The sequence below is a fragment of the Oryctolagus cuniculus genome, chromosome 13 (genome assembly GCF_051225735.1).
Source record: "Oryctolagus cuniculus isolate XC-2025 breed Fujian yellow rabbit chromosome 13, ASM5122573v1, whole genome shotgun sequence".
NCBI lineage: Eukaryota > Metazoa > Chordata > Mammalia > Lagomorpha > Leporidae > Oryctolagus > Oryctolagus cuniculus.
In genome coordinates this window covers 91,897,440-91,922,995 of record NC_142879.1, presented here as the reverse complement: position 1 = coordinate 91,922,995, position 25,556 = coordinate 91,897,440, and the positions used below count along the sequence as shown (strand labels likewise).

Sequence of the window (25,556 nt, the reverse complement as noted above, 5' to 3'; positions counted from 1 at the left end):
GAGACCCAGGTGAAGTTCCTGCTTCCTGTCTTTGGCTTGGCCCAGACCCATCCTTTGAGGGCCATTTTGGCAGTGAACTAGCAGATTTAAGATCTCCCTTTGTCTTTCACACTCTCTTTGTAACTCTGCCTTTCAAATAAATAAGTAAAAACTAGGTGATTATCAGATTTCTACAAGCTACTTGTAAGACGTTTCAAAAATTTATTGTTATAGTTCCAGGAAGCAGCAGCACTACACCAAGAAGAGGTACAAAATGCAAGGAAGTTACAAGATCACCTTGAACACTATAATGCAAGGTATCTTGCAAAATAACTGGAGTTCATTTATAAAGCAGTGAAATCAAAGAAAATGAGAAATAGACCATGTATTTATCATTATAAATATATGTATGTGAAGCCTGGCAAAAATGTTCTTTTTAAGCTACTTTGAATTATGCATATTCTGTAATTGTTCGTTACACCGTATCCATACTAACCCACAAGAAAACATAATAGAGTCATCAAATAGTTTACTTTTTAAATTTTTAAGAATTTACATAATTACACCTTCAAATGTTTGTTCAAAAATTAATGTGTATATTTAGATTGATGTGTAAGAACATTTTTTGATATTCATTTTAGGCTTAAATATGAAAATTCAGTATTAAAAGATACCATCAAAGTTCAGGCAAACAGAATTGAAGAGCAACAGAAGTACCTGATAAGACCAAGTTCAGTAAGTCAGTCTCTTCTCACCATACTGTAAAGGAGTTTTTATTTCTCTGTTAGGAGGTTGTAGAAATATTTTAGCCAATATGAATATTCTCATTGATAAGTATATTTAATGTATTTATGCAAACACTACTTGCTACTACCAGTTCAATTCCACTTAGCTTTATAAAAGGTAAATTATTTTGGTAGTAAGTTTTTAATTAAACATTGTGATACATTGAAAATAACATTTTATATTTAGTATATCTTTTGTATTCTTTTATCAGTTGATGTGTATTTGCATTATGTATCTTTGGTCTACCTTGACTAATTTTGCTATGGCCATGGGTGTACAGCTGTTACTTGGAGCCCCTGCTAATATTTAGAGTACTTTTAAAATGCAATAATGTTGAATAATTATGTCATCTATAATTGTGAATACCTCCTTTTTTTAAAGATTTATTTATTTGAAAGTCAGAGTTACACAGAGAGAGAAGGAGAGGCAGAGAGAGAGAGAGTGAGAGAGAGAGAGAGAGAAGTCTTCCACCCTCTGGTTTACTCCCCATCTGGCTGCAATGGCCAGAGCTGTGCCAATCTGATGCCAGGAGCCCGGAGTTTCTTCTGGGTCTCCCATGTGGATGCAGGGGCCCAAGGACTTGGGCCGTCTTGTGCTGCTTTCCCAGGCCATAACAGAGAGCTGGATTGGAAGTGGAGCAGCCGGGTCTCAAACTGGCACTCATATGGGATGCCAGTACTGCAGGCAATGGCTTTACCTGCTACACCACAGTGCCAGGCCATGAATATCTTCTTTTTAAATCTAAGCTCTGCAGTGAGATTATGAGAATGAATTACTTTCTAGGGTGTAAGTTACATTCTTTTTCCAGAATGGATACTAGATCATTATACATCCTTTTGCACTACAAGGAATGTGTTACTTCAACTCTTTGTGTTTCTAAAAGGACATATTGAGAAATGACTACTCCAGCACTGTCTTACATAGTGACAGAGCATTCTAAGCACTTCTGGTTCAGAAACAGACTTTTCTCTGGTAGTCTGTGTTCATCAATCTGTATAAAAACTTAGTTCAGTTTCACAAAATCTTGAAATATGATCCATGGATTCCAATTTATAGGTGGATAATGAATACTGTATAACTATGTACAAGAGAAACAGGGTTATCATTCATGTCTTTATGTCATACAGATTGTGATCACAAGATTGCGATCACAAGATTGCATGTAAACACTGATAACTGAGCAATGAGGTCACTGATTTTACTAATTAGTTTCCTTAAGTGACAATGAGTAGATGGCAGTTAAATTATATAGATCCTGTTATCTGGAGATTAAGAACATTTATATTGACTGTTCATGTTCACAAATTAGGAAACACTGAAAGATTATTTTTTTCTACATCTATAAAAATTAGTTCAAAATAGATGACATGACAGTATGTTGATAATGGGTCTTTTGTAGATAAGAATGCCAAGAGATGTCTCTTTACTTTATTACCATACAAAAATATGTTAAGGAGTTCAACATTCAAAGTTAGATGCAGTACCCAATAAGTTGAGTTTGTTCAAATAATGAAAAATTTCTTCTAAATTCTTGGAAAAATTAGTAATTTATCATAGAAAAAAAGAAATATTATCATTTTGAAATTTATTCCAGAAATCAACTGTTTAATAAGTTTCTTACCCACTTAATCAGTGACCCCTAAAGTTTTCCAGAATGTTCATTTCATGTATTCTCTACCAGAGAGTTAGGATATTATTTCATGGACACCATTTTGTAGTAAAAAGTATGAATTGGGAACTATTCATAGCTCTGCATGACTCCAATTGATATAGTTGAAAGTACATCTGACAGAACTTCAGAAGACTGCCTTACGATCATAGCTGTATGCAAGAGAGAAGTACTCAAAAGAAAGCAGAGACAGACTATAATCTGAAAGTTTTGCAGTAGAAAAGAAAAGCAAAATGTTTATGCTGGCCAAATCTGGATTATAGCAGTTTTCCCCCCATAACCACCCTCCCATCCACAAACCATCCCATCTCCTATTCCACTCCCTCTCCCATCCTATTCTTCATTAAGATTCATTTTTATTTATCTTTATATACAGAAGATCAACTTAGTGTATACTAAGTAAAAATTTCAACAGTCACCCACACAGATGCACAAAGTATAAAGAACTGTCTGAAGAATATTTTTACCATTAATTCTCATAGTATAACACATTAAAGACAGATCCTACAAGGGGAATAAGTGTACAGTGACTCCTGTTCTTGATTTAACAATTGACACTCCTTATTTATGACATCAGTGATCACCTGAGGCTCTCATCATGAGCTGCCAAGGCTATGGAAGCCTCTTGAGTCCACAAACTCTGACATTATTTAGACAAGGCCATAATCAAAGTGGAAGTTCTCCCCTCCCTTCAGAGAAAGGTACCTCCTTCTTTAATGGTCCCTTCTTTCCACCGAGATCTCTCTCACAGAGATCTTTCATTTAGGTCATTTTTTGCCACAATGTCTTGGCTTTCCATGAATATTCAAACCTAAATAATATGAATATTTTGAGATTAGCCATCAATTAAGTAGGATGTTTTGACATTACATTCCAGATTTCCGAGATGAATGATGGTATAAATGCTACACCTCCTACACCTTTGCTCAGCAGTTTTTAATATATGTTGGTTGGTAGAACTGATTTAAACCTGAAAGTATGTCACCCTCAGTTTATGATTTTTATGATCTCTAAGTTCTTTTTTTTTTTTTTTTTTTTTTTTTTTTTGACAGGCAGAGTGGACAGTGAGAGAGAGAGACAGAGAGAAAGGTCTTCCTTTTGCCGTTGGTTCACCCTCCAATGGCCGCCACGGCCGGCGCGCTGTGGCCAGCGCACCACGCTGATCCGATGACAGGAGCCAGGAGCCAGGTGCTTTTCCTGGTCTCCCATGGGGTGCAGGGCCCAAGCACCTGGGCCATCCTCCACTGCACTCCCTGGCCACAGCAGAGGGCTGGCCTGGAAGAGGGGCAACCGGGACAGAATCCGGCGCCCCGACCGGGACTAGAATCCGGTGTGCCGGCGCCGCTAGGCGGAGGATTAGCCTAGTGAGCCGCGGCGCCGGCCTGATCTCTAAGTTCTTTAACAAACATTTCATGATTTGGGACAAATAGGGTGAATATTACCAGAACTATATTTAATTTTCTTATTGAGATTTACTTTATTTGCTTTGGACCTTTTACAAATGATATGCATAAGTTTTCATCACAAGCATCAATAACTGTCATTTGGGTGTGGCATTGTACATTACAAAGGTAATTGTAGCTGCCTATTATCTATTAATTTTGCATTGGATCTGCATTTTCAGGCTCCTGAGAGCCTGCAGGAATTGTGAATAGCAGAGAATGCAGTTGTGCCTTGAGTAGGGGAGAGAAATGTAGGAGCTGAGGTCAAGAAAGAAGGTGCAGGCCACCTTTGCTACAGCCTTGAAAGTCATAGGAATTCCATTCCTATTCTGAGAGGGCAATCTATTGGAAGCACTTAAGAAACCAGTAAATGTGAGAACTCTGATACTAATTTGCTCCTCTATTGTAAGAGGGAAATTATTCAGCATTGTAGAATTTACACGAGTTCTAGTCACATACTTAATGTTTTTTTTAAGATGTATGTACTTATTTGAAAGTCAGAGCTACACAGAGAGAGAAGCACAGGCAGAGAGAGAGAGAGAGAGAGAGAGAGAGAGAGGTCTTCCATCTGCTGGTTCACTCCCCAAAGGGCCGCAATGGCCAGAACTGTGCCAATTGAAATCCAGGAACCAGGAGCTTCTTCTAGGTCTCCCAAATGGATGCAGGGGCCCAAGGACTTGGGCCAACTCCACTGCTTTCCCAGGGCACAGCAGAGAGCTGGACTGGAAGTGGAGCAGCCGGGACCTGAATGGGTGCCCATATTGGATGCCAGCACTGCAGTTGGTGACTTTACCGTCTATGCCACAGCACAGGCCTCTAAATGTTTTTGATACTTGACTGGGTTGTTATATGTTGCATCTTCATGAAAGGAGACATGGATAGTGGGCTGAATCTGGTAAGAAGCATAATACTGATTAGGCAAGAAGAGAACACCCTCAGTGTTGAATTCAGTAATAAACAGGCCTGTGTATGCATGAGGAAAGATGGAGAGTGATGATGTGGTGACATTTTTCAAAGCACAGATGTTCCTTGGCATTTGGCAGAATTGTGTCCTGATAAATGCATTGTTAAGGTGAAAATATAGTGAAGACAAAAATACTGTTATATACCCAACCTACCCATTGTCCTAGCTTAGCACAGTACCCTACAGTGTTGGTCATTTTCCCTTGTGATTATGTGGTTGAGGGGGAGCATCACAAATCTGGGACCATTTGTATATAACTTAGAATTTATATTGGTAAAATGACTTAATGAAGTGACTTAGGAAATAGTAACAGAAATATCTTACCAGGGAATAGTAACCTGATATATTAGCTGACTGATATGCAAAAAAAATTAAAAAATAAAAAACAAAATCCACAAAAAAAAAACAAAGAAACAGAGCCTGCATTGTGGCATAGTGGGTTAAGCTGCCATGTGCACTGCTGGTATCCCACATGGAAGGACTCTGATTTGAGCTCCAGCTGCTGCACTTCTGATCCAGCCCCCTGCTTATGTACCTGGGAAAGTAGCAGGGGTTGGCCCAATTGCTTGGGACCCTGTACCCACATAGGAGACCCAGAAGAAGCTCCTGGCTTCAGCCTAGCCCAGCCCTGGCCATTGTGTTTATTTGGGGAGTGTATCAGGAGATAGAAGAGCTGTCTGTCTATCTCTGTAAGTCTTTTAAATAAGTCTTTTAAAGTCTGTAAGTCTTTTAAATAAAAAAATGTTAAAAAAAAAATTTGTATCCTAGGTTTCACCGGATAATGTAAGAAGATGTTGTATGAACTCAGAAACTGAAATCCAGAAATTGAAGAAGGAATTAAGTGACCTCAGGAGACAAGTACATTGAAATTTATTGTGTCAATAGCCCTTCTTGGGCTTCATCCAAGATGGTGGAATAGGGAGGGAGCACACTGATAGTCTGGGAAAAGATAGTTTAATACAAGTGGAGATACTGTAGTTTCAGGGAAGAGTTAGGGAAAAAACTGCAGAGGAAACTCTTCTGGAAGTAGTAGGACACGGTGGACCTATGTGGAAGGCACGGGCACCCACGGCTCGGGACCCCAGCCACTGAGTCTAGGCAACAGCGCTGGAAAGGGAGGTGAGGCGAAATCTCAGCCAGAGACACTGGCAGAAAAGTAGCAGGAAGAGCCTAGAGGGAACGAGGCTTGAAGCCCCATGGGGGAAAGTTCACCAGGCTAACTAGAGGAGAGAAAAAAAAAAATAAAAGGGACTGATATGGACACGATTCTTTCTCTCCACTCACCTTACAAAGGCGAGCAAGTCAAAGAGCAGGCACCATTTTGGATATACGTAAAACTGTGCCACCTCAGGGCTGCGCTCGCCCTCAGCCAGGCAAAAAACCTGACTCTGGTGGGGAGAAATAACAGCAAGTTAAGACCTAGTGAATGTGTGGAGCTTATGAACTGGCACTGTGAAAAAAAAAAAAAAAAACTGAGGGTGTGTGAGAAAACAGAGGACCTGAGACGTGAGTACTCAGTGGGAGAAGCCACAAACTTGGTAACCTTGGCAACCTGGTGGGCGATTGCAAGGGAATCTGAGGTTACACTGAGAACTGCACAGATCCTTTGTGTGGTCCTTGGGACAGAGCACATGAATATTATACCCACAGGGGCTAGTGCTCACTGATTGCCTTCAAGCATAGCTCAGCTGTGAGTAATTACTTCACTTCTGAATAGAGAGAGAGAGAGAGATTTACCACACCAAACCTAGATGTGTCACCTTTGGCACACCCTTAACCCTTAAGAACTGAACAGAGCTCTCTGGCCACACAAATCACAAGCCTCCAAAGATCCACCAAAAGCAGACAGTCCACTTAATCTAGAGTCATAGTATAATGAGAAAAGCCACCACAGGGATGGGAGAGGGAGCAGGAGATGGGATGGTTGCGGGTGGAAGGGTGATTATGGGGGGGAAAAGCCGCTATAATCCATAATGTCTTTTACACTGCCATAAATGTTGAATAGTGATACATGTATGATTCTGAATTTCAACTATAATCCTAACTCTTCAGTGAGTACTTGAGGATGAGTTATTTTGATACTATGAATTTTATTCCTAATCAAGAATGGATACGAAATTCTTGTGGGAGCTTTATTTTCACCATGGAATATACTTCCTCTGGATTTTTAAAAGGAAATAGTTGTAAAAGATAAAAATGACTACATAAAAATGGCCGGCTCAATAGGCTAATCCTCTGCCTGCGGCGCGGACACACCAGATTCTAGTCCCAGTTGGGGCGCCGGATTCTGTCCCGGTTGTCCTTCCAGGCCAGCTCTCTGCTGTGGCCCGGGATTACAGTGGAGGATGGCCCAGGTGCTTGGGCCCTGCACCCGCATGGGAGACCAGGAGAAAGCACCTGGCTCCTGCCTTCGGATCAGCGTGGTGTGCCGGCCGAAGCAACCGGCTGTGATGGCAATTGGAGGGTGAACCAAAGGCAGGGGGAGGACCTTTCTCTCTGTCTCTCTCTCTCATTGTCCACTATGCCTGTCAAAAAAAATTAAAAAAATTAAAATTTTAAAAAATGACTACTATGACATGGCTTTGCAGAGTGACATAGTGCTACCACAACTGCATGTTTAGAAACAAGCTTTTCCCCTACTGTGATCATCAGCCTTTGCACTGGCTTACTTTATTCAGTTCATATCAGTGTGCAATGGCTATTAAGCTTGTTCATAATTCTTGAGGTATTTTCTGTAAATTCTTGTAGAAATGACTTAGGAATATGGCATAGAATTATTAGTCACTTTCAAGGGTACCCTCTCTGTCAAAAGCATAATAATCGATGGCATTTGACCAACTCAATAGCAACTAATTTTCCAGAAGGTTCTCATCTCACGAATGGAGGTTCTCATCTACCAGAGAGTAATTGGGTTGATATATTTTATGGACACAATTTGGAAATGAAGATTTTGGATTGGGAAATAGAGATATTTGACTCAGGCCTCCAAGTAATATAGTTAGGTTTATGTCTGAAGAGAACCTCAACAGACTGCTAAAGTTGTATCTATGGCAGAGGGGATTCCAACGAAAATGGAAGTGACCCATAATTTGATGCCTGTGAAAAGTCTTGCATTAGAAAAGAATTTCAACATGAAGTATGCTGGTCAACATCCTAACACATCTAGTATCAATATTAGAAAAAAACACTAGGATCAAAGACACACCCTTTAGAATCATTAGCAAATGTACTAGACTAGTTGTCTGCAAAGGTATCCCCATCAGGTAACGGTTTATGTGGGTATACTTGAAGATTTAACCTGTGAGAAATGAAAGAGAAGTAAGAAATGACCTGAGCTATGAGGTGAGGCCTAGGAGTATAGATTAAGCAACTTCAGGTGAAGCATTGAGATTTAAGGAACTTTTGAGACAGACTTAGAAATGGAATACGAAGAGTGGTTGAGTAGAATCCAGCAGTCACTGCATTTAAAAGTAAAGTGGGCTTATAGGAGCCAAGAGGAAGGTCTAATCACTAATTGCTATTGCTGCTGTGGATGAAAGCAGTGGAAGCACTAAACAAAGCATCCTGGATATGTCTCAAAAATATTGCATTGAATTGTACCCTTGGAAAACATATTTAGGGCCAGGGAGTTGCACAGTCATCTATGTGACCCCACAATTATCTGTGTATCAGGCCATGCATTCACATAGGACAGTACAGAAAAAAAACACAAGAATCAAACATGGTAAATGTTTGTATTTTATAGAAAAGGTAAACTTTGTTTAAAGTTAAGTCATGAATGTCAAAGGAAAAAAATGAAACTTCTAAACAATGTTAAGAAATGATCTTGTTTATCTCATCCTGAAACCAGGTGAAGATGAAATATGTAGTAAGAATCAAATGTGAAATTTTCCAAAAATCCTATTAGTAGCATATGATTTAATTAAACCTGGAATATCTTGAATATTCAAGTTTTTGGACAAAAGTTTCTAGGGAATCTTTAGAATGTAAAATATAACCACTCTTTCAAAAATAGCTGTTTACGGGCCAGCTACATGGCACAGTAATTAATCCTCTGTCTGTGGCACTGGCATCCCATATGGGTGCCGGTTCTAGTCCTGGCTGCCCCTCTTCCAATCCAGCTCACTGCGATAGCCTGAGAAAGCAGTAGAAGATGGCCCACGTGCTTCTGCCTCTGCATGCACTTGGGAGACCAGGAAGAAGCACCTGGCTCCTGGCTTTGGATTGGCACAGCTCTGGTCATTGTGGTCTTCTGGGTAGTGAACCAATGGAAGGAAGGGCTTTCTCTCTTGTCTCTCCCTCTCACTGTCTGTAACTCTACCTCTCAAATAAATAAATAAAATAATCTTTAAAAAAATTTTAAAAATTAAAAAAATTGCGGCCAGCGCCGTGGCTCACTAGGCTAATCCTCCACCTTGCGGCACTGGCACACTGGGTTCTAGTCCCGGTCGGGACGCTGGATTCTGTCCCGGTTGCCCCTCTTCCAGGCCAGCTCTCTGCTGTGGCTAGGGAGTGCAGTGGAGGATGGCCCGAGTACTTGGGCCCTGCACCCCGTGGGAGACCAGGATAAGTACCTGGCTCCTGCCATAGGATCAGCGCAGTGTGCTGGCAGCAGTGTGCTGGCCGCGGTGGCCATTGGAGGGTGAACCAACGGCAAAAGGAAGACCTTTCTCTGTCTCTCTCTCACTGTCCACTCTGCCTGTAAAAAAAAAAAAATTTAAAAATTGCTGTTAAAAATAATTCATTAACAGTATTTGGTTTTTTTAAACTCTGTATTTGTTTTTCATTTTTAGTAGAAAGAAAGAGAGGGACAAGGTGAAAATGAGAGAGGGGGTGAGAAAGAGATCTTTGATTTATGGGTCCACTACTAAAATACATACAGTAGCCTAGAGCTGGGATCCCAGAATTTAATCCAGTTCTACCATGTAGGTGCAGGATCCAAGCACTTGAGACATCATTTGCTGTTTCACTGAGTGTTCATTAGCAGGAATCTAGATTAGAACCCAAGTTGGCCAAACTCCATGCAGACACTCTGATTTGGGTTGCAGAAATCTCTAGTAGCATCATAGCCACTGTACCTCTATCTTTAATGAATGAATTTTGATAATTTGAAATCCACAAAAGATAGTATTGAAAGTGTAAGTCAACTTGAACTGTTTTTTGGGAAGTCATTATTTTTGAAATCTGATTATCATCAGATTTTATAGAATATTACTCATTAACTCACGGGGAATAATACTTTTAGAAAGAAGCCTACATTTTAAAAAATAATTTGCACATTTTCTTAAGTTTAAAGATGAACAGCAACACATACTGCTGCTTGCTGAGTTAAATCAAGCTCTGCAGGACAAACTGGATGAAGAGATGAAGAAAAATGGTGATTTAGGAGACAAGATAACTCAGTAAGATTTTAGTATTTCAGATTATATCAATTATTCTTTAATTAACTTATCTATAGTTTGGCTATATTAAAGCCTAAATACACATTTTCTTATGTTTTCATAATTGAACTGTACCTTGCCACTTCTGAAACTCACAGAACCATCCGGAACCTTTTATATTTTTTGAATCCCAGAATATAACATTTTCTGTTTCATGATTTCATAAACAGTAATAACAATGCCCTGGTACATAATGTCAACTGAATTCTTCTTAATGTATCTTCAGCTTGTTTTTCTGGAGATATATTTGCTGTCTTTGATAATATTTCCATTTTTGGTAACGATCTTAAACATCCAAATATTCAAATATTTAAAATATATCAGCATCATTCTTTCATAAAATTAAAATTTATATTTTTAGCTATAAAATATTTCATGAGATGTGCTAATTTTCTTTGTGTATCCCTCCACATGTATATACTGTGTGCATTTAACTGTTTTAAATATATTTGTGTACCTATTGCATGTATATGCACATATATGCATATTATATTTGATACATAAAAATGTATGACCTCTTCCAGGCCAGCTCTCTGCTGTGGCCCAGGAGTGCAGTGGAGGATGGCCCAAGTGCTTGGGCCCTGCACCCCAGGGGAGACCAGGAGAAGCGCCTGGCTCCTGCCTTCGGATCAGCATGGTGCGCCGGCCACAGTGCGCCAGCCGCGGCGGCCATTGGAGGGTGAACCAACGGTAAAGGAAGACCTTTCTTTCTGTCTCTCTCTTCTCACTGTCCACTCTGCCTGTCAAAAAAAAGAGAAAACAAACTTCCAAGGTTAGAGGACTCCTTTAATTCTTCCCTCTCTCTATTTTTATTGCAAACTAGAAACTACTGGATTTTCTAATACAACCCTCTGGAAAAATGGAGCTTCCTGTGATTTTATTGGAGTTCATCCTACTAGACACTAAATATTCAGAAATACTACCTTTTGAAAATTTGATTTTACCTAAGACAAAGAAGAAGTTAGGGGAGAGAGAGTGTGTGAGAGCAAGATAAAGAGCACACAAAACATTCCTATTTGCTGGTTTACTCCTAAAATAACCAGATCTCATGTGAGGCTAAAGCTGAGAGCTGGGAACTCAAGCCAGGGGTCCCACATGATTTATAGGAACCCAATTACTTGAGCCATCCCTGCTTCCTTCCAGTGCCTACACTGACAGAATGGTAGACTCAGGAGCAATAGGCAAGTAAAAACCAAAAGCACTCTGATGCCCACTCCCACGAATCTTTTTGACAGAAACTCTTCACCTTGGGCTTCCAGACGTGTTCTTTAATTCCTAAGACCCATACGGTGATTTGAGGCACCACCTAAAGTTTTTCTGAAGTTTTATTGTCCATTGTACAGTCATCATCTTTGCTTCATCTCTGGATCCTGTTTGCCTAGCAGCACTCTGGATTTGATTTTATTCCAGAAATCACCTTTTATTTTACTTTTTTTTTTTTTTACAATTGCATGGTGATTTGTTATGTGGAGATGCTGTAATTCACATATATGGATTTAGATACTTGAACCCAATAAGTCATAGCTCCTTTAAATTTGGTAGTCTTTCTTTAGTTTCTCTCTCACATCAGTTTTACCTTCAGATTTCTGAAGAATGGGACCCTTGTCTTCCAGGTCTTGGTATCCTTTCTTGACAGTTCCTTCAAAACCTCAAGTTTCCACACAGTCTCTTTGATGTCCTTTTGGTTTTCATTCTTCCTCTTTTGTAGGCCCTTTCAGCTTCCACCTCCCTTTGGTCTGAAGGCATTTAACCTATTTTAGTCTTTGTTTCAATTTCCTAAAGTTACAACTCCCTGTATCTAGTGTCACCATCTAGTGTATCTGGGGCACCACCTTCTGTTGCCCTCTCAGGCACATTTGTAGGGAGCTGAACCAGAAGCAGAACACCAAGGAGTTGAACCAGTGCTCCAGTATGGAATTCCAGCATCACAGCCAGCAGCTCAATATACTGTACACAATGCCAGCTTTGGTGTTGATAGTTGCTTTTTTTGGACCTTACCTGGGACATCAGTTGGAATATCAATATGTTGTTTCACTTTCTCGTCTTTGGGTGGCTAATTTCTAAGTCCGAGTTTGCTTGAGAAATTCAGGTGGAAGCAGAGCAGCATCACGTTTTACAGCCTAGCAAAAGTCACTCAGCATGTGTGCCCTATTCTGTTCACTAGATACACATTGCTTTGTCCAGCTCACATTCAGGAGAGAAAATTTCATGGAAAAATTGTCAAAGGGTTTGTAGACATGCTCTAAATGTACTTCTTTTAAGTATCAGTTAATGGTTTTATTTGAGGGAAATGACTCCTTCTCCACTCAGTACCAGGGAAACTCCATCAAGCTTTTCTCTTGCTGTTGTTTAATATATGCCCTTATTTTGTGGAAAACATCAAAGGATGACAAGTCAGTTTCATTGACTGAAACATTTTCATTCACAAAAGTATACAGATCACATCATAAACTTTTATCCTCTGAATTGTGATTTCTCATTAACCACAAGGGGAAAATTGTAATTTAGGAATTATAGTATAGTTTTAGTTGCTTTAATTGCTATTCACTTTTAATCGATGCTTCTATTCTTTGATAACTAATTTACATGAGTAGTAATGTAATAATGGTATTATTTTCATTAGAATTCAAATTTCAGTCAATGTGTATTGAGATAAATATTTTAAACTTTGGCTTGTTTTTTACTTTAAAATTTCTCTCAGAATCACTGATTCAAAACTAAAAGAAATAAATAAAAACATTAATATATATTTTAATGATTTTTTAAATTACCTTTTTATTTTGCTTTAGAAAAAAACATCATGTCAAAAAAGTTCAGAGTATCTAATGGAGAGTGATGACATTTCAAAAAGTATACAAAAAGAACACAGAATCCATGTTGGGATATCTACACTCTCCAAAATGAAAGCTCCTCAGGAAGCCATTTCTAAAGAATTGGACGAATATAAGCAACTCCTTCTAGAGGGATTTGAAGATTTGAGAAGAAAACAAGATGAGATCATTCAGGTTGCAAAAGCTTTTTCAAAGCAAGTGAATGAGTAAGTCAAAACATAGAATCGCAGACAATAGCTTACATTCACTAATTTGCCACTAAAGCATAATTCTTAGTGAAACAGGTTCCTGAGATTAGTAAGGATATAATCTACCTAGACAAAGTGATTTTGGAAAATAATGTTAGTAAATGAAATTACCAGAAAATTTTTAGTGCAGAACAATTTATGTAAATGTTAACAACTCTGTTAACTTAAGTTCAGGATTACAACTTAAGTGTCTAGCATCTCTTCCTCCCCCTCCTCCACCTGTTGGTACAATATGGCACTTGTCTAGTTACCTTTCCTTTATTGTAATCCTTTATATTACCTTTATTGGTAATCCACTAAAGGGTGCCTTGAGAAAGATTAAGAAAGAGAGGAAGGAAAGTATAGTGTCTGGAAGAAAGAGCAAGTCCCACCTTTCATGTCTTCCTAGCTGCTTTAGTTGTTGCTGAATACCTACTTGGCTATCTCATTCCCCACAGTCATTGTTCTGAATTATCTCCCAATGCCAAAAATCAAGCATTTGCTTAATTTCTCCCAAAAAGTGGGTGAAAAAAGCAGGGCTGTTGAAAGTAAGTACCCGAAGCCGGCGCCGCGGCTCACTAGGCTAATTCTCCGCCTTGCAGCTCTGGCACACTGGGTTCTAGTCCCGGTTGAGGCGCCGGATTCTGTCTCGGTTGCCCCTCTTCCAGGCCAACTCTCTGCTGTGACCAGGGAGTGCAGTGGAGGATGGCCCAAGTGCTTGGGCCCTGCATCCACATGGGAGACCAGGAGAAGCACCTGGCTCCTGCTTTCGGATCAGCGCGGTGCACTGGCTGCAGCATGCCGGCCACGGAGGCCATTGGAGGGTGAATCAACAGCAAAGGAAGACCTTTCTCTCTGTCTCTATCTCACTGTCCACTCTGCATGTCAAAAAAATTAAAAAAAAAATAAGTAAGCACCTGAAAATGTCTTTGGTGGTATTCTAAATCTCTAACTTAGTTTTCAATACAATGATTTCTATCCTTTTTAAAAAGTTACTGTTTCAGGCCGGCGCCGCAGCTCACTAGGCTAATCCTCCGCCTTGCGGCGCCGGCACACCGACTTCTAATCCCAGTCGGGGCGCTGGATTCTGTCCCAGTTGCCCCTCTTCCAGGCCAGCTCTCTGCTGTGGCCCGGGAGTGCAGTGGAGGATGGCCCGAGTACTTGGGCCCTGCACCCCATGGGAGACCAGGATAAGTACCTGGCTCCTGCCATCGGATCAGCACGGTGCGCTGGCTGCAGTGCGCCGGCCGCGGCAGCCATTGGAGGGTGAACCAACAGCAAAAGGAAGACCTTTCTCCTCTCTCTCTCACTGTCCACTCTGCCTGTAAAAAAAAAGAAGTTACTGTTTCATATATTTAAGTGGCAAAACATGATGTTTTGAAATATTTATATATTAGAAAATGTTTACTAGCATCAAAGAAATCAACATCCATTATATCAGAATTGTTATTTAAATAAAATATTTCTAATGGCATGTGCAAGGATTTTGAGAATAGAGCCTTTTGGGAGGAAGCAGATGTCACCAGATCAGTCATACAGCATTGACAGGCATCCTTCTCCCTTGTACTGGGTTTGAGTCATGTTGTGAAATTTTTAACTTTAAAAGACCTTAATTATACAGAAACTGTGCTGTAACACATTTTCAGTATTAAAACACTGTTTATTGTGCATGCCCATTGACTCTTACTTTTAAAAAATGAAATTCATGTAAGAATTATTAAGGGGAGAATGAAATACTAACCATTGGTCCTTTCACTCTTCACAGAGTTAATGAAGTATTAGCAGAGGTCAGAACTAAAAATTTTCTCCTGGAGAAACAACAGACTGGAACATTAACCAAGTCTGTTACTACGCAAACTTCAGTAGCTTCACATAGCGTTGGAAATTGTGCTAATAGTTTCTGGCTCAGCAGAGATCTTACTCCACAACAAAACTTGGAGACTCCTACTTCAGCAACTCAGGCTTCACATCACAACACTGCAGAGTCTTTGGACACGGTTAGATATATTGCCTCTTTCCCCTTGGGTTTCAGGTTGTTCATATACTTCTTATTTTTAGTTTGTTGAAGTACTTAGTTTGATAGACGTATGTATGCTTGTAATGGTTGTAATTATCCTCATTAATGTAGACATGACACACATGTTGCAGCTATTTTTTAAATATATATTTATTTATTTGAGAAGCAGAGTTACAGACGGAGAGAGAGAGATCTTCCATTTGCGATTCACTCCCCAAATGGGTGCAAAAGCTGGAGCCTAGCCAATCTGAAGTCAGAAACCAGTGGCTTTCTCCAGGTCTCCCATGCAGGTGCAGGGGTCCAAGCACCTTGACCATCTGCCACTGCTTTCCCAGGCAATAGCAGCGAGCTGGTTCAGAAGAGGGGCAATGGGGACAAGAACCAGCACCTGTATGGGATTCCAACACTGCAGGCAGAGGCTTAGTCCACTATGCCACAGTGCCATCCTCAATATTTTGCAACTATTTAATAAACTTAACAAATACAACCAAACTGACATATTTATAAATATTTCAGAACTGCTTTAAGTTAGGTTTTGATAATTGAATATTTTTACCTAGTAACTAAAGATATACTTTGAGATCTGCTAACATATTTTTAACTTGATTTTCATTTGTGGTCCAAGACCCTTTTTAGTTTTGTGCACCATCACATTTTACACTTCTAATCATAGTGAATGATTAGCAAACATTTCATCACAGATGGATGTTCATTATTTAAAGAGTCCAGGGGTGAGTGTCGTGGTGGTGCAGTGACTTGGGTCATCCTGGAGATGTCCTTGGCCCATATCTGAGTACTATTTTGTGTCTGGATCCTCCACTTCCAATCTAGCTTCCTCCACTTCCAATCTAGCTTCCTGCCAGTGCATCCTGGGAAGTAGCAGATGATGATTCAAGTGCTTGGGCCTCTGTCACCCATGAAAGAGGTTCAAATGAGTTTTCAGCTTCCTGGATTCAGCCTAATCCAGCCTTAGCTATTTTGGGCATATGGAGAGTTAGCTGTCAGATGAAGCACCTCTCTTTGTCTCACTGTCACTCTGCCTTTCAAGTAGCTGAAAAGAAATGAACATTAAAAAAGTAATCCAAGGCAAATGCTTTTGATCATTTTCTTCCATAAGAGCACATCCTGAATTACTGCCTTACTTATAGCAAGTTTGGTTCAACTTTTATAAAATGAATCTGTTGCCTGGTAATTGTACAATAGATTTTAAGTAGTTAAATCAAATATATAATTGCATTATTTAAAAGGAAGTTCACTCATGCCTATCTTATCCATCACTTGAATTGTTGATCATTATGATGGCAGTGATATCAGATCTTTAAATTGCAACCACATCAACAGAATCAATTATGTTTTTCTATCCAGGATCCTATATAAAGCCACATATTGTCATTCTCCATTGGAGATGTAACACAGACCTTCCAATCCAACCATGTGGTGACAATGATTACAGTCCATTTCTGGCAACTTAAATTGGATCTGATTGTGGAACATTGTACCAATTTTAAAGTTGTTAAAACCCTGTTGACCCCATTTAACATGTTTACCTAATTTTGACATTTTTATGATTGGGGGGGACATTGCAAATAATAAAACAATTGTGTTGAAAGAAAATAAATAACTACAAATAGCAGCTAGACTCTATTTGTATCTTCTTAAAATATTTCCATCAATACACATGATTTATACTTGGAATCCTATTTAAGATATTTTTATTTCAGAGAAAAATTGCAAAAGCCCATTTTGAATGATGGCTTAGCCTGGTTTACTTTTAATGTTTATTTATTTGAAAGCCAATTAGAAGGAGGTAGACAGTAAGAATGGGGAGGGAGAGAGAAAGAGAAAGCGAGATCTTGCCACCATTGGTTTACTCCCCAAATGGCTGTAATGGCCAGGTCTGGGCCAATCTGAAGCCAGAAGCCATCCTTATCTCCCACATAGAAGGTAGTTGTCTGGACCATCTTCAGTGCTTTCACTAGATGTATTAGTGGGACATTGGGTCAGAATCAGAGCAGCCAAGACTCAAACTGGGTCTAATAGTGGATGCCAGCATTGGCAACTGCACCTTAATACATTGTACCATTACTCTGGCCCCTCAACTTTGTTTTCTAAGTTGACTTGATGATAAATCATAGTCTAGCATATTCGAATTTTCTTAGCATTGCAGCAAAAATCTTAAATGGAGACACATATAATGGCTTTTTTGTTCATAAATTATAAGATCATAGCTGTTTTTTCACCATTTTGTGAGCTTAGTTTCATTCTGTTCTGAAAAACAAAAGGAAAGAATCTGGGTGCAAATGCTTCAGAGTCATAAAAATGGGCTATAGAATATAAAATAAAAATGGATGCTAAATACTTCTGTACAGTGTTAATCATGATACAAATATGAAACATTGTCAGTAATTACGACCAGAAAATTAAGGTGATATATGATTTTACAATAGATGACGAAAGAATACATACATATGTGAGAATAATGGAAGATTTTTTTCAGGAAATATATCCCTACTTTTTTTAAATAAAACCAGTGCTTATTTTTATATTTATAGAAAAGTTTAAGTAGTTTATTTTAAGCTTATCATAGTAGGTCCACAATATACTTGGTTTCTTAATGAGGCAATAATTTGCAAAATCATACTAGAGACTTAGGTAAAAATCACTATTCTATCACAATACACCACTGCAAAATGCCTTGGAAGAGTTTCTAGGCATTTTTCCATTGTTCACAAAATCCTTATTTGCAAAAACACATGTTTTCTACAGTTGTGGTAGATTGAGTTATTTCTACATGGAAAAATCTAATAATATTATGAGAGGTGATAACATACTATCTAAATGATAGAAAAGAGTAGGGTTCTGAATGGGACATCCATACAACCAAATTAGCAGATTTTAGCTTTGATTCCAGAAAGCAACACATTAAGAAAATAACTGAATTATTTTACCCATCTCCTTTATTTTTAAGAGTTGAGTATTTTGTATTATTCGTAGGATTTATCAGCATATTCTAATTGTAAGAAAAATGGTAAGTTAATGCTTTCGCCTATGATTTCACTATGACTGTTGTTAAAGCAAGGTTTCTCAGTGTTCCTAACATTGAGCATTTTTTGAATCTCTCACCATTATATGAAGTTTAACCTTGCCACTTAACACACTTACAGTGATAATAAGTTGCTACATGTATGTTTTTTACTAAATTTTCATTCCAAACTGGAATTCTAATTTTATCCTAGCATGTTTTGGCCTGTGTATTATGTGATTCTATAATTTTATTATTTGTTATACAAATACATTATTATAAAATAACAAGAATGCAAATTAGCCTGAAAATTATCCACTGGTTGGATATTTTGCATATAGAAATCTTTGTTGACCATTGAAATATAAAATATTGAGACCAGTTTTTATAGGGTAAAACTTAATCTGCTTGTCAACAAACTGCTTCCAAATTCTTTTCTTCTGCAACAAAGTACATGTATTTAATACTTGTAAAACTGTAAAAATATTTGCAAAATTATAAAAACAATGTAATTTATAAACTGGCAAGTATAATTTCCTCTGTATGTTAAAATATTTATAATTCTATCTTGAACTACAACAGTTTAAATGGGCAAACTAACTTGATTTTGTTTAAACTCAGTGCATATTTCCTAGTTCTTAAAATATTTATATGATGGACAGAATTACAGAGAGAGAAGAGAGGTAGAGATACAAATCAATCTTCCATCCACTGGTTCACATTTTGAATGACCACAATGGCTGGGGTTTGGCCAAGCTGAGGCCGGGAGCCAGGAGCTTCTTCCAGGTTCCCGACATGGGTGACAGCTTACAAACACTTGGACCATCTTCCACTGCTTTCCCAAACGCATTAGCAGGGAGATAGACTGCATGGAAGCAGAGCAGTCAGGACTTGAACTCACACCCATATGGGATGCCAGAGCTGCAGGCAGCAGCTTAACTTGCTGTGCCACAGTGCCAGTCCCACATACTGATTTATAAAAGATTTGAGTTCTCCCTCAAATACAGAAGGATGTCAAAACTATAATTTAAACATACTAATAATCACTGAAAAACTATAGAGAGGTGTGCATATGTGCAGTGTTGATAGCTATGAAATTAATCTCTAAAAGACAATGCTGCATTATTTTCTGAGCAGCAATCTTAAGTATAATTTAGCCATAGCCTGTCAGTACATCATTACTGAGTGGGTACATTTGTTTCTGTATTTGGTGTGCTTTGTTACTGCTATGGAGTTCACTTTCTGAAATATCACTCCAACTCTTCTCCATCTTTAAACTGTTATTTAAAAAGAATTTTCAGAAAGACTGCAAACTCAAGGGAGAAAAACACATTTCCATTTTGGTTTCATATTGATCTTTTTAGTAATTTTCTTGTTGGAATTGTTGACTTTTAGGTAGCAAGTGGCACTCCCTTTCCCTTTCTGAGTTCATTGGAATTGCAGCAGCCTGCACATAAATTGGTCATCTGACACTGGACTCAGGTGACCCAAGCAGCATTTTAAGCTCTGCACCAAATACCTGCCATGCAAGTGTCTTTTAAAAGGTCATCTAATATTTGAAAGTTTTCACTTGTGGGTATGAGCTGAACCACAGCAACCTCCTACCAGTAAGGATGAAAACAGTATTCAACACTCAAGGCCCTTTGACTAATTGCTCTTTGAAGGGAAGACCCCTCCCTATACTCTGGATATTTGGTTTTACACTATGAGATTGTGTATCTTACCTGGTTCTCAAAGGCAGTTGTCCTCAGCTGTCATATCTGTTGTAAAGCAGTAAAGAATGAAAGCCTGGAGGAGAATTTTTGTAAAGGGAGGCCACTTCTACAAGTACCCATTACTTTAACATTCACCTAGCCATCCATCCATCGATCCATCCATCCATCGATCCATCCATCCATCTATATATGTGAATGATAGAGCAACAGGAAGAGCAAGAAATCTTCCATCCAGTGGTTCACTCCCTGAATTTTGGCAACTACCAGGACTGGACTAGGCTGAATCAGGAGCCTGGAACTCCATCTGGGTCTCTAACAAGTGTAGCATAAACCCAGGCATCATTGCCATAATCTGCTGCCATGCAGGCACACCAGTAAGAAGCTGGATTTGAATAATGGATGAGTTCTGATCCCTAGATACTCTGATGTCATCCTGTCACACCACAATGCCCACCATCCATGTATTCATTTTTCCCCCCAATCCTGGGGTTTATTGATTGCATTAAAATTTCTAAAAATTTTAAGTGTTTTTTTTTTAATTTTAACTTTTAATTAGTTTTTAACAGACTCATTTTACTTTGTACATGTAATCCGAAGGACCTAATAACTTTCCCCTCCACCTTTACATTCTCCCCATCTCTCCCTCCCAAACTTTTTCTTCCCCCCCTTTTTTTTAGTTTTTGAGATAACATTTCAAATTTACATTACAGTACGAAGGCTTAACACTTCCCAGAATAAGAAGTTTAACAAGTAAAAAGCAAAAGACCCTAGTTTAGTGGGAAAAATAGACAATGGGTATAAAAATAATGTACAATAAATTTTGAAGTAGTCACAGATCATTGAAACTAGAGTAATAGAACACAGTTAACCACTGGTTTCACAAAGATATATAACAAATGTTTACAAAATAGTATTCTCAATAATGCTAATACACACAGACATTTTTTCTTTATTCTATTTTTAATTTTAACCCCTACAAATAAAGGAGAGCATGCAGTATTTGTCTTTCTAGGTCTGGTTTATTTCAGTCATCATGGTGTCCTCCAGTGGCATCCATTTGGCTTCAAATGGTAGAATTTTCTTCTCTTCTTTATACCTGAATAATATTGCATTGTGTATATCTACCACATTTTCTTTATCCATTTTTCTGATGGTGGACAGCTTCATTGATTCCCAATGTTGGCTCTTGTGAAGAGCTTCTATGAACATAATTATGAAGGTATCTCTTAATAGCATTCAAGTCTTTGAGATATACCCAATGTGGGATTGTTGGATCCTATGGCAAATCTAGTTCTAATTTTTTTTCTTTTTCAGATATCTCCACACTATTTTCCACAGGGGCTTCAGTAATTTATATTTCCACCAATAGTGTATAAGTGTTCCCCTTTCTCTACATCCTCACCAGCACTTGTTGCTCTCTGTTTTGGATTTTAGCCATTCTGACAGGGGTGAGGTGATAGCTCATTGTGGTTTTGATTTGCATTTCCCTGATGGTTTGAGATGCTGAGCCTGTTTTCACATATTTGTTGGCCATTTGTATTTCTTCTTTTGAGAACTGTCTATTAAAGTCCTTTGCCCATTTCTCAACTGGGTTATTTATTATTCTTGAGTTTTTAAAGTTACTAATATATCTGGAATATTAATCCTTTGTCAGAAAAGTGATTTGCAAATATTTCTTCATTCTTTTGGATGTCTCTTCACTCTATTGATTATTTTCTTTGCTGTGCAAAAGCTGCTGAGTCTGACATAGTCCCATTTATTTAGTTCTGCTTTCATTGGCTGTGCTTGGGGATCTTATCCAATAAGCCATCCCCTACAGCAATGTCTTGGAGTGATTTTTCTATGTGTTCTTCCAGAAACTTCATAGTCTCAGGTCTAAAATTTAAGTCTTTTATCCATCTTGAGTTTATTTTTGAATATGGTGATAGGTATGGATCTAATTTCATTCTTGTACACATATAAATCCAGTTTTGCCTGCACCATTTGTTCAAGAGACTATCCTTACTTCCTCTGTTTGGTATGAGCACTTTTGTCAAAAATCAGTTGGCTTGTATGTATGCGGATTAATTTCAGGGCTCTCTGTTCAGTTCCATCATTCTATGTATTGGGTTTTTTTTAATTTTTATTTAATGAATATAAATTTCCAAAGTACAGCTTATGGACTACAATGGTTCCCCCCGTAATTTCCCTCCCACCCACAACCCTCCCTTTTCCCACTCCCTCTCCCCTTCCATTCACATCAAGATTCATTTTCAATTTTCTTTTTATACAGAAGATCAATTTAGTATAAATTAAGTAAAGATTTAATCAGTTTGCACCCACACAGAAAAACAAAGTATAAAGTAATATTTGAGTACTATTTATAGCATTAAATCACAATGTACAGCACATTAAGGGCAGAGATCCTACATGAGGAGTAAGTGCACAGTGACTCCTGTTGTTGATCTAACAAATTGACACTCTTGTTTATGGCATCAGTAATCACCCTAGGCTTTGTCATGAGTTGCCAAGGCTATGGAAGCCTTTTGAGTTCACCGACTCTGATCATATTTAGACAAGGTCATAGTCAAATTGGAAGTTCTCTCCTCCATTCAGAGAAAGGTACCTCCTTCTTTGATGACCCATTCTTTCCACTGGGATCTCACTCGCAGAGATGTATTGGTTTTTATGCCAGTACTATGCTGCTTTGATCACTATAGCTTTGTAGTATGCTTTGAAGTGAGGTAGATGCCTCCAGCTTGACTTTGCTCATTCAGGATTGCTTTCAGTATTCTGGATCTTTTGTGATTCCATACAAATTTTAGGATTTCTTTTTCTAGTTTTGTAAAGAATGTCATTGGTAGTTTGATAGGGATTGCACTGAATCTGTAGATTGCTTATATAGAATAGACATTTTAATGATTTTGAATCTTTCAATCCATGAGCAAGTGGTATCCGTTTTTTTGGAGTCCTTAATGACCTCTTCTTCAATGTTTGATACTTTTCATTGTATTATAAACCTTTCACTTCTTTGGTTCAATTTATTCCTAAACAGTTGATTTTTTGGTGCCTATTGTGAATGAAATTTCTTTTTTCTTTTTTGACAGTGAATGAAATTTCTTTCTTGGTTTCTTTTTCTGTGAGTTCATCATTAACCTAGAAAAAGCACTTGATTTTGTATATGTATTTTGTAACTTGCAACTTTACTGAATTGGTTTATCAATTCTAACAGCTTTTTGGTGGAGTGTTTAGGTTTGTCCACATAAATCATGTCATCTAAAAACACACATATGATCTTGCTGAAATTGCTTTACAAAAATGTTCTCTATAAAGTTACGGTTTTTTTTTTATTTCAGTGAACTTTTTTTTAAACTTTTATTTAATGAATATAAATTTCCAAAGTACGACTTATGGATTACAATGGCTTCCCCCCCATACCGTCCCTCCCACCCACAACCCTCCCCTTTCCCCCTCCTTCTCCCCTTCCATTCATATCAAGATTCATTTTCGATTATCTTAATATACAGAAGATCAGCTTAGTATACATTAAGTAAGCATTTCAACAGTTTGCTCCCACACAGAAACATAAAGTGAAAAATAATAGATGATTTTTTTTAAATGATGATGAAATCAGATCAGACCTATTGTCATGTTTAATCCCAATGAGAGTCAAGTTGGGAATTGATAATTTTTTTTTTACAGAAGATCAGTTTAGCATACATTAAGTAAAGATTTCAACAGTTTGCACCCCCATAGAAACACAAAGTGAAATATATTGTTTGAGTACTCGTTATAGCATTAAATATCAAAGTACAGCACATTAAGGACAGAGATCCTACATGAGGAGTAAGTGCACAGTGACTCCTGTTGTTGACTTTACCAATTGACACTCCTGTCTATGGCATCAGTAATCTCCCTATGCTCCAGTCATGAGTTTCCAAGGCTATGGAAGCCCTCTGAGTTCTCCGACTCTTATCTTGTTTAGAGTCATAGTCAAAGTGGAGGTTCTCTCCTCCCTTCAGAGAAAGGTACCTCCTTCTTTAAAGACCTGTTCTTTCCACTGGGATCTCACTCGCAGAGATCTTTTGCCAGAGTGTCTTGGCTTTCCATGCCTGAAATACTCTCATGGGCTTTTCAGCCAGATCCGAATGCCTTTAGGGCTGATTCTGAGGCCAGAATGCTATTTAGGACATCTGCCATTCTATGAGTCTGCTGAGTATCTCACTTCCCATATTGGATCACTCTCCCCTTTATTTATTCTATCGGTTAGTGTTAGCAGGTACTAGACTTGTTTATGTGCTCCCTTTGACTCTTAGTCCTTTCATTATGATCAATTGTGAACTGAAATTGATCACTTGGAATAGTGAGATGACATTGGTACATGCCACCTCGATGGGATTGAATTGGAATCCCCTGGTATGTTTCTAACTCTACCATTTGGGGCAAGTCAGCTTGAGCATGTCCCAAATTATACATCTCTTCCCTCTCTTATTCCCACTCTTATGTTTAACAGGGATCACATTTCAGTTAATTTTCAACACTTAAGAATAACTGTGCATCAATTACAGAATTAAACCAGTCCTATTAAGTAGAACAGATAAAAAAACTACTAAGAGGGATAATGTATTAAGTTGTTCATTAACAGTCAGGGCTATGCTGATCAAGTCACCATTTCTCATAGTGTCCATTTCACTTCAGGAGGTTTCCTTTTTGGTGTTCAGTCAGTTGTCACCGATCAGGGAGAACATATGGTATTTGTCCCTTTGGGACTGGCTTATTTCACTCAGCATGATGTGTTCCAGATTCCTCCATTTTGTTGCAAATGACTGGATTTCGTTGCTTCTTACTGCGGTATAGTATATTCTAAAGAGTACATATCCCATAATTTCTTTATCCAGTCTACCGTTGATGGGCAATTAGGTTGGTTCCAGGTCTTAGCTATTGTGAATTGAGCTGCAATAAACATTAGGGTGCAGACCGCTTTTTTGTTTGCCAATTTAAATTCCTTTGGGTAAATTCCAAGGAGTGGGATGGCTGGGTCGAACGGTAGGGTTATCTTCAGGTTTCTGAGGAATCTCCAGACTGACTTCCATAGTGGCTTGACCAGTTGGCATTCCCACCAACAGTGGGTTAGTGTCCCTTTTTCCCCACATCCTCGCCAGCATCTGTTGTTGGTAGATTTCTGTATGTGAGCCATTCTAACCGGGGTGAGGTGAAACCTCATTGTGCTTTTGATTTGCATTTCCCTGATTGCTAGTGACCTTGAACATTTTTTCATGTGCCTGTTGGCCATTTGGATTTCCTCTTTTGAAAAATGTCTATTGAGGTCCTTGGCCCATCTCTTAAGTGGGTTGTTGGTTTTGTTTTTGTGGAGTTTCTTGATCTCTTTGTAGATTCTGGTTATTAACCCTTTATCTGTTGCATAGTTTGCAAATATTTTTTCCCATTCTGTCGGTTGTCTCTTCACTCTCCTGACTGTGTCTT

General features: G+C 38.5%; 1 protein-coding gene across 1 annotated transcript in view; it reads left to right on the top strand.

Moving 5' to 3' along the window:
* The window catches only part of LOC149122749 (uncharacterized), an 83,578-nt gene that overhangs the window by 48,115 nt on the left and 9,907 nt on the right, over positions 1-25,556 (top strand). Inside the window, exons 12-18 of the mRNA XM_089311791.1 lie at positions 214-296; positions 621-714; positions 5,609-5,698; positions 10,130-10,242; positions 10,806-10,971; positions 13,071-13,318; positions 15,105-15,336. Of these exons, the coding sequence (XP_089167917.1) occupies positions 214-296; positions 621-714; positions 5,609-5,698; positions 10,130-10,242; positions 10,806-10,971; positions 13,071-13,318; positions 15,105-15,336 (1,026 nt within the window). The remainder of the gene's footprint in view (positions 1-213; positions 297-620; positions 715-5,608; positions 5,699-10,129; positions 10,243-10,805; positions 10,972-13,070; positions 13,319-15,104; positions 15,337-25,556) is intronic.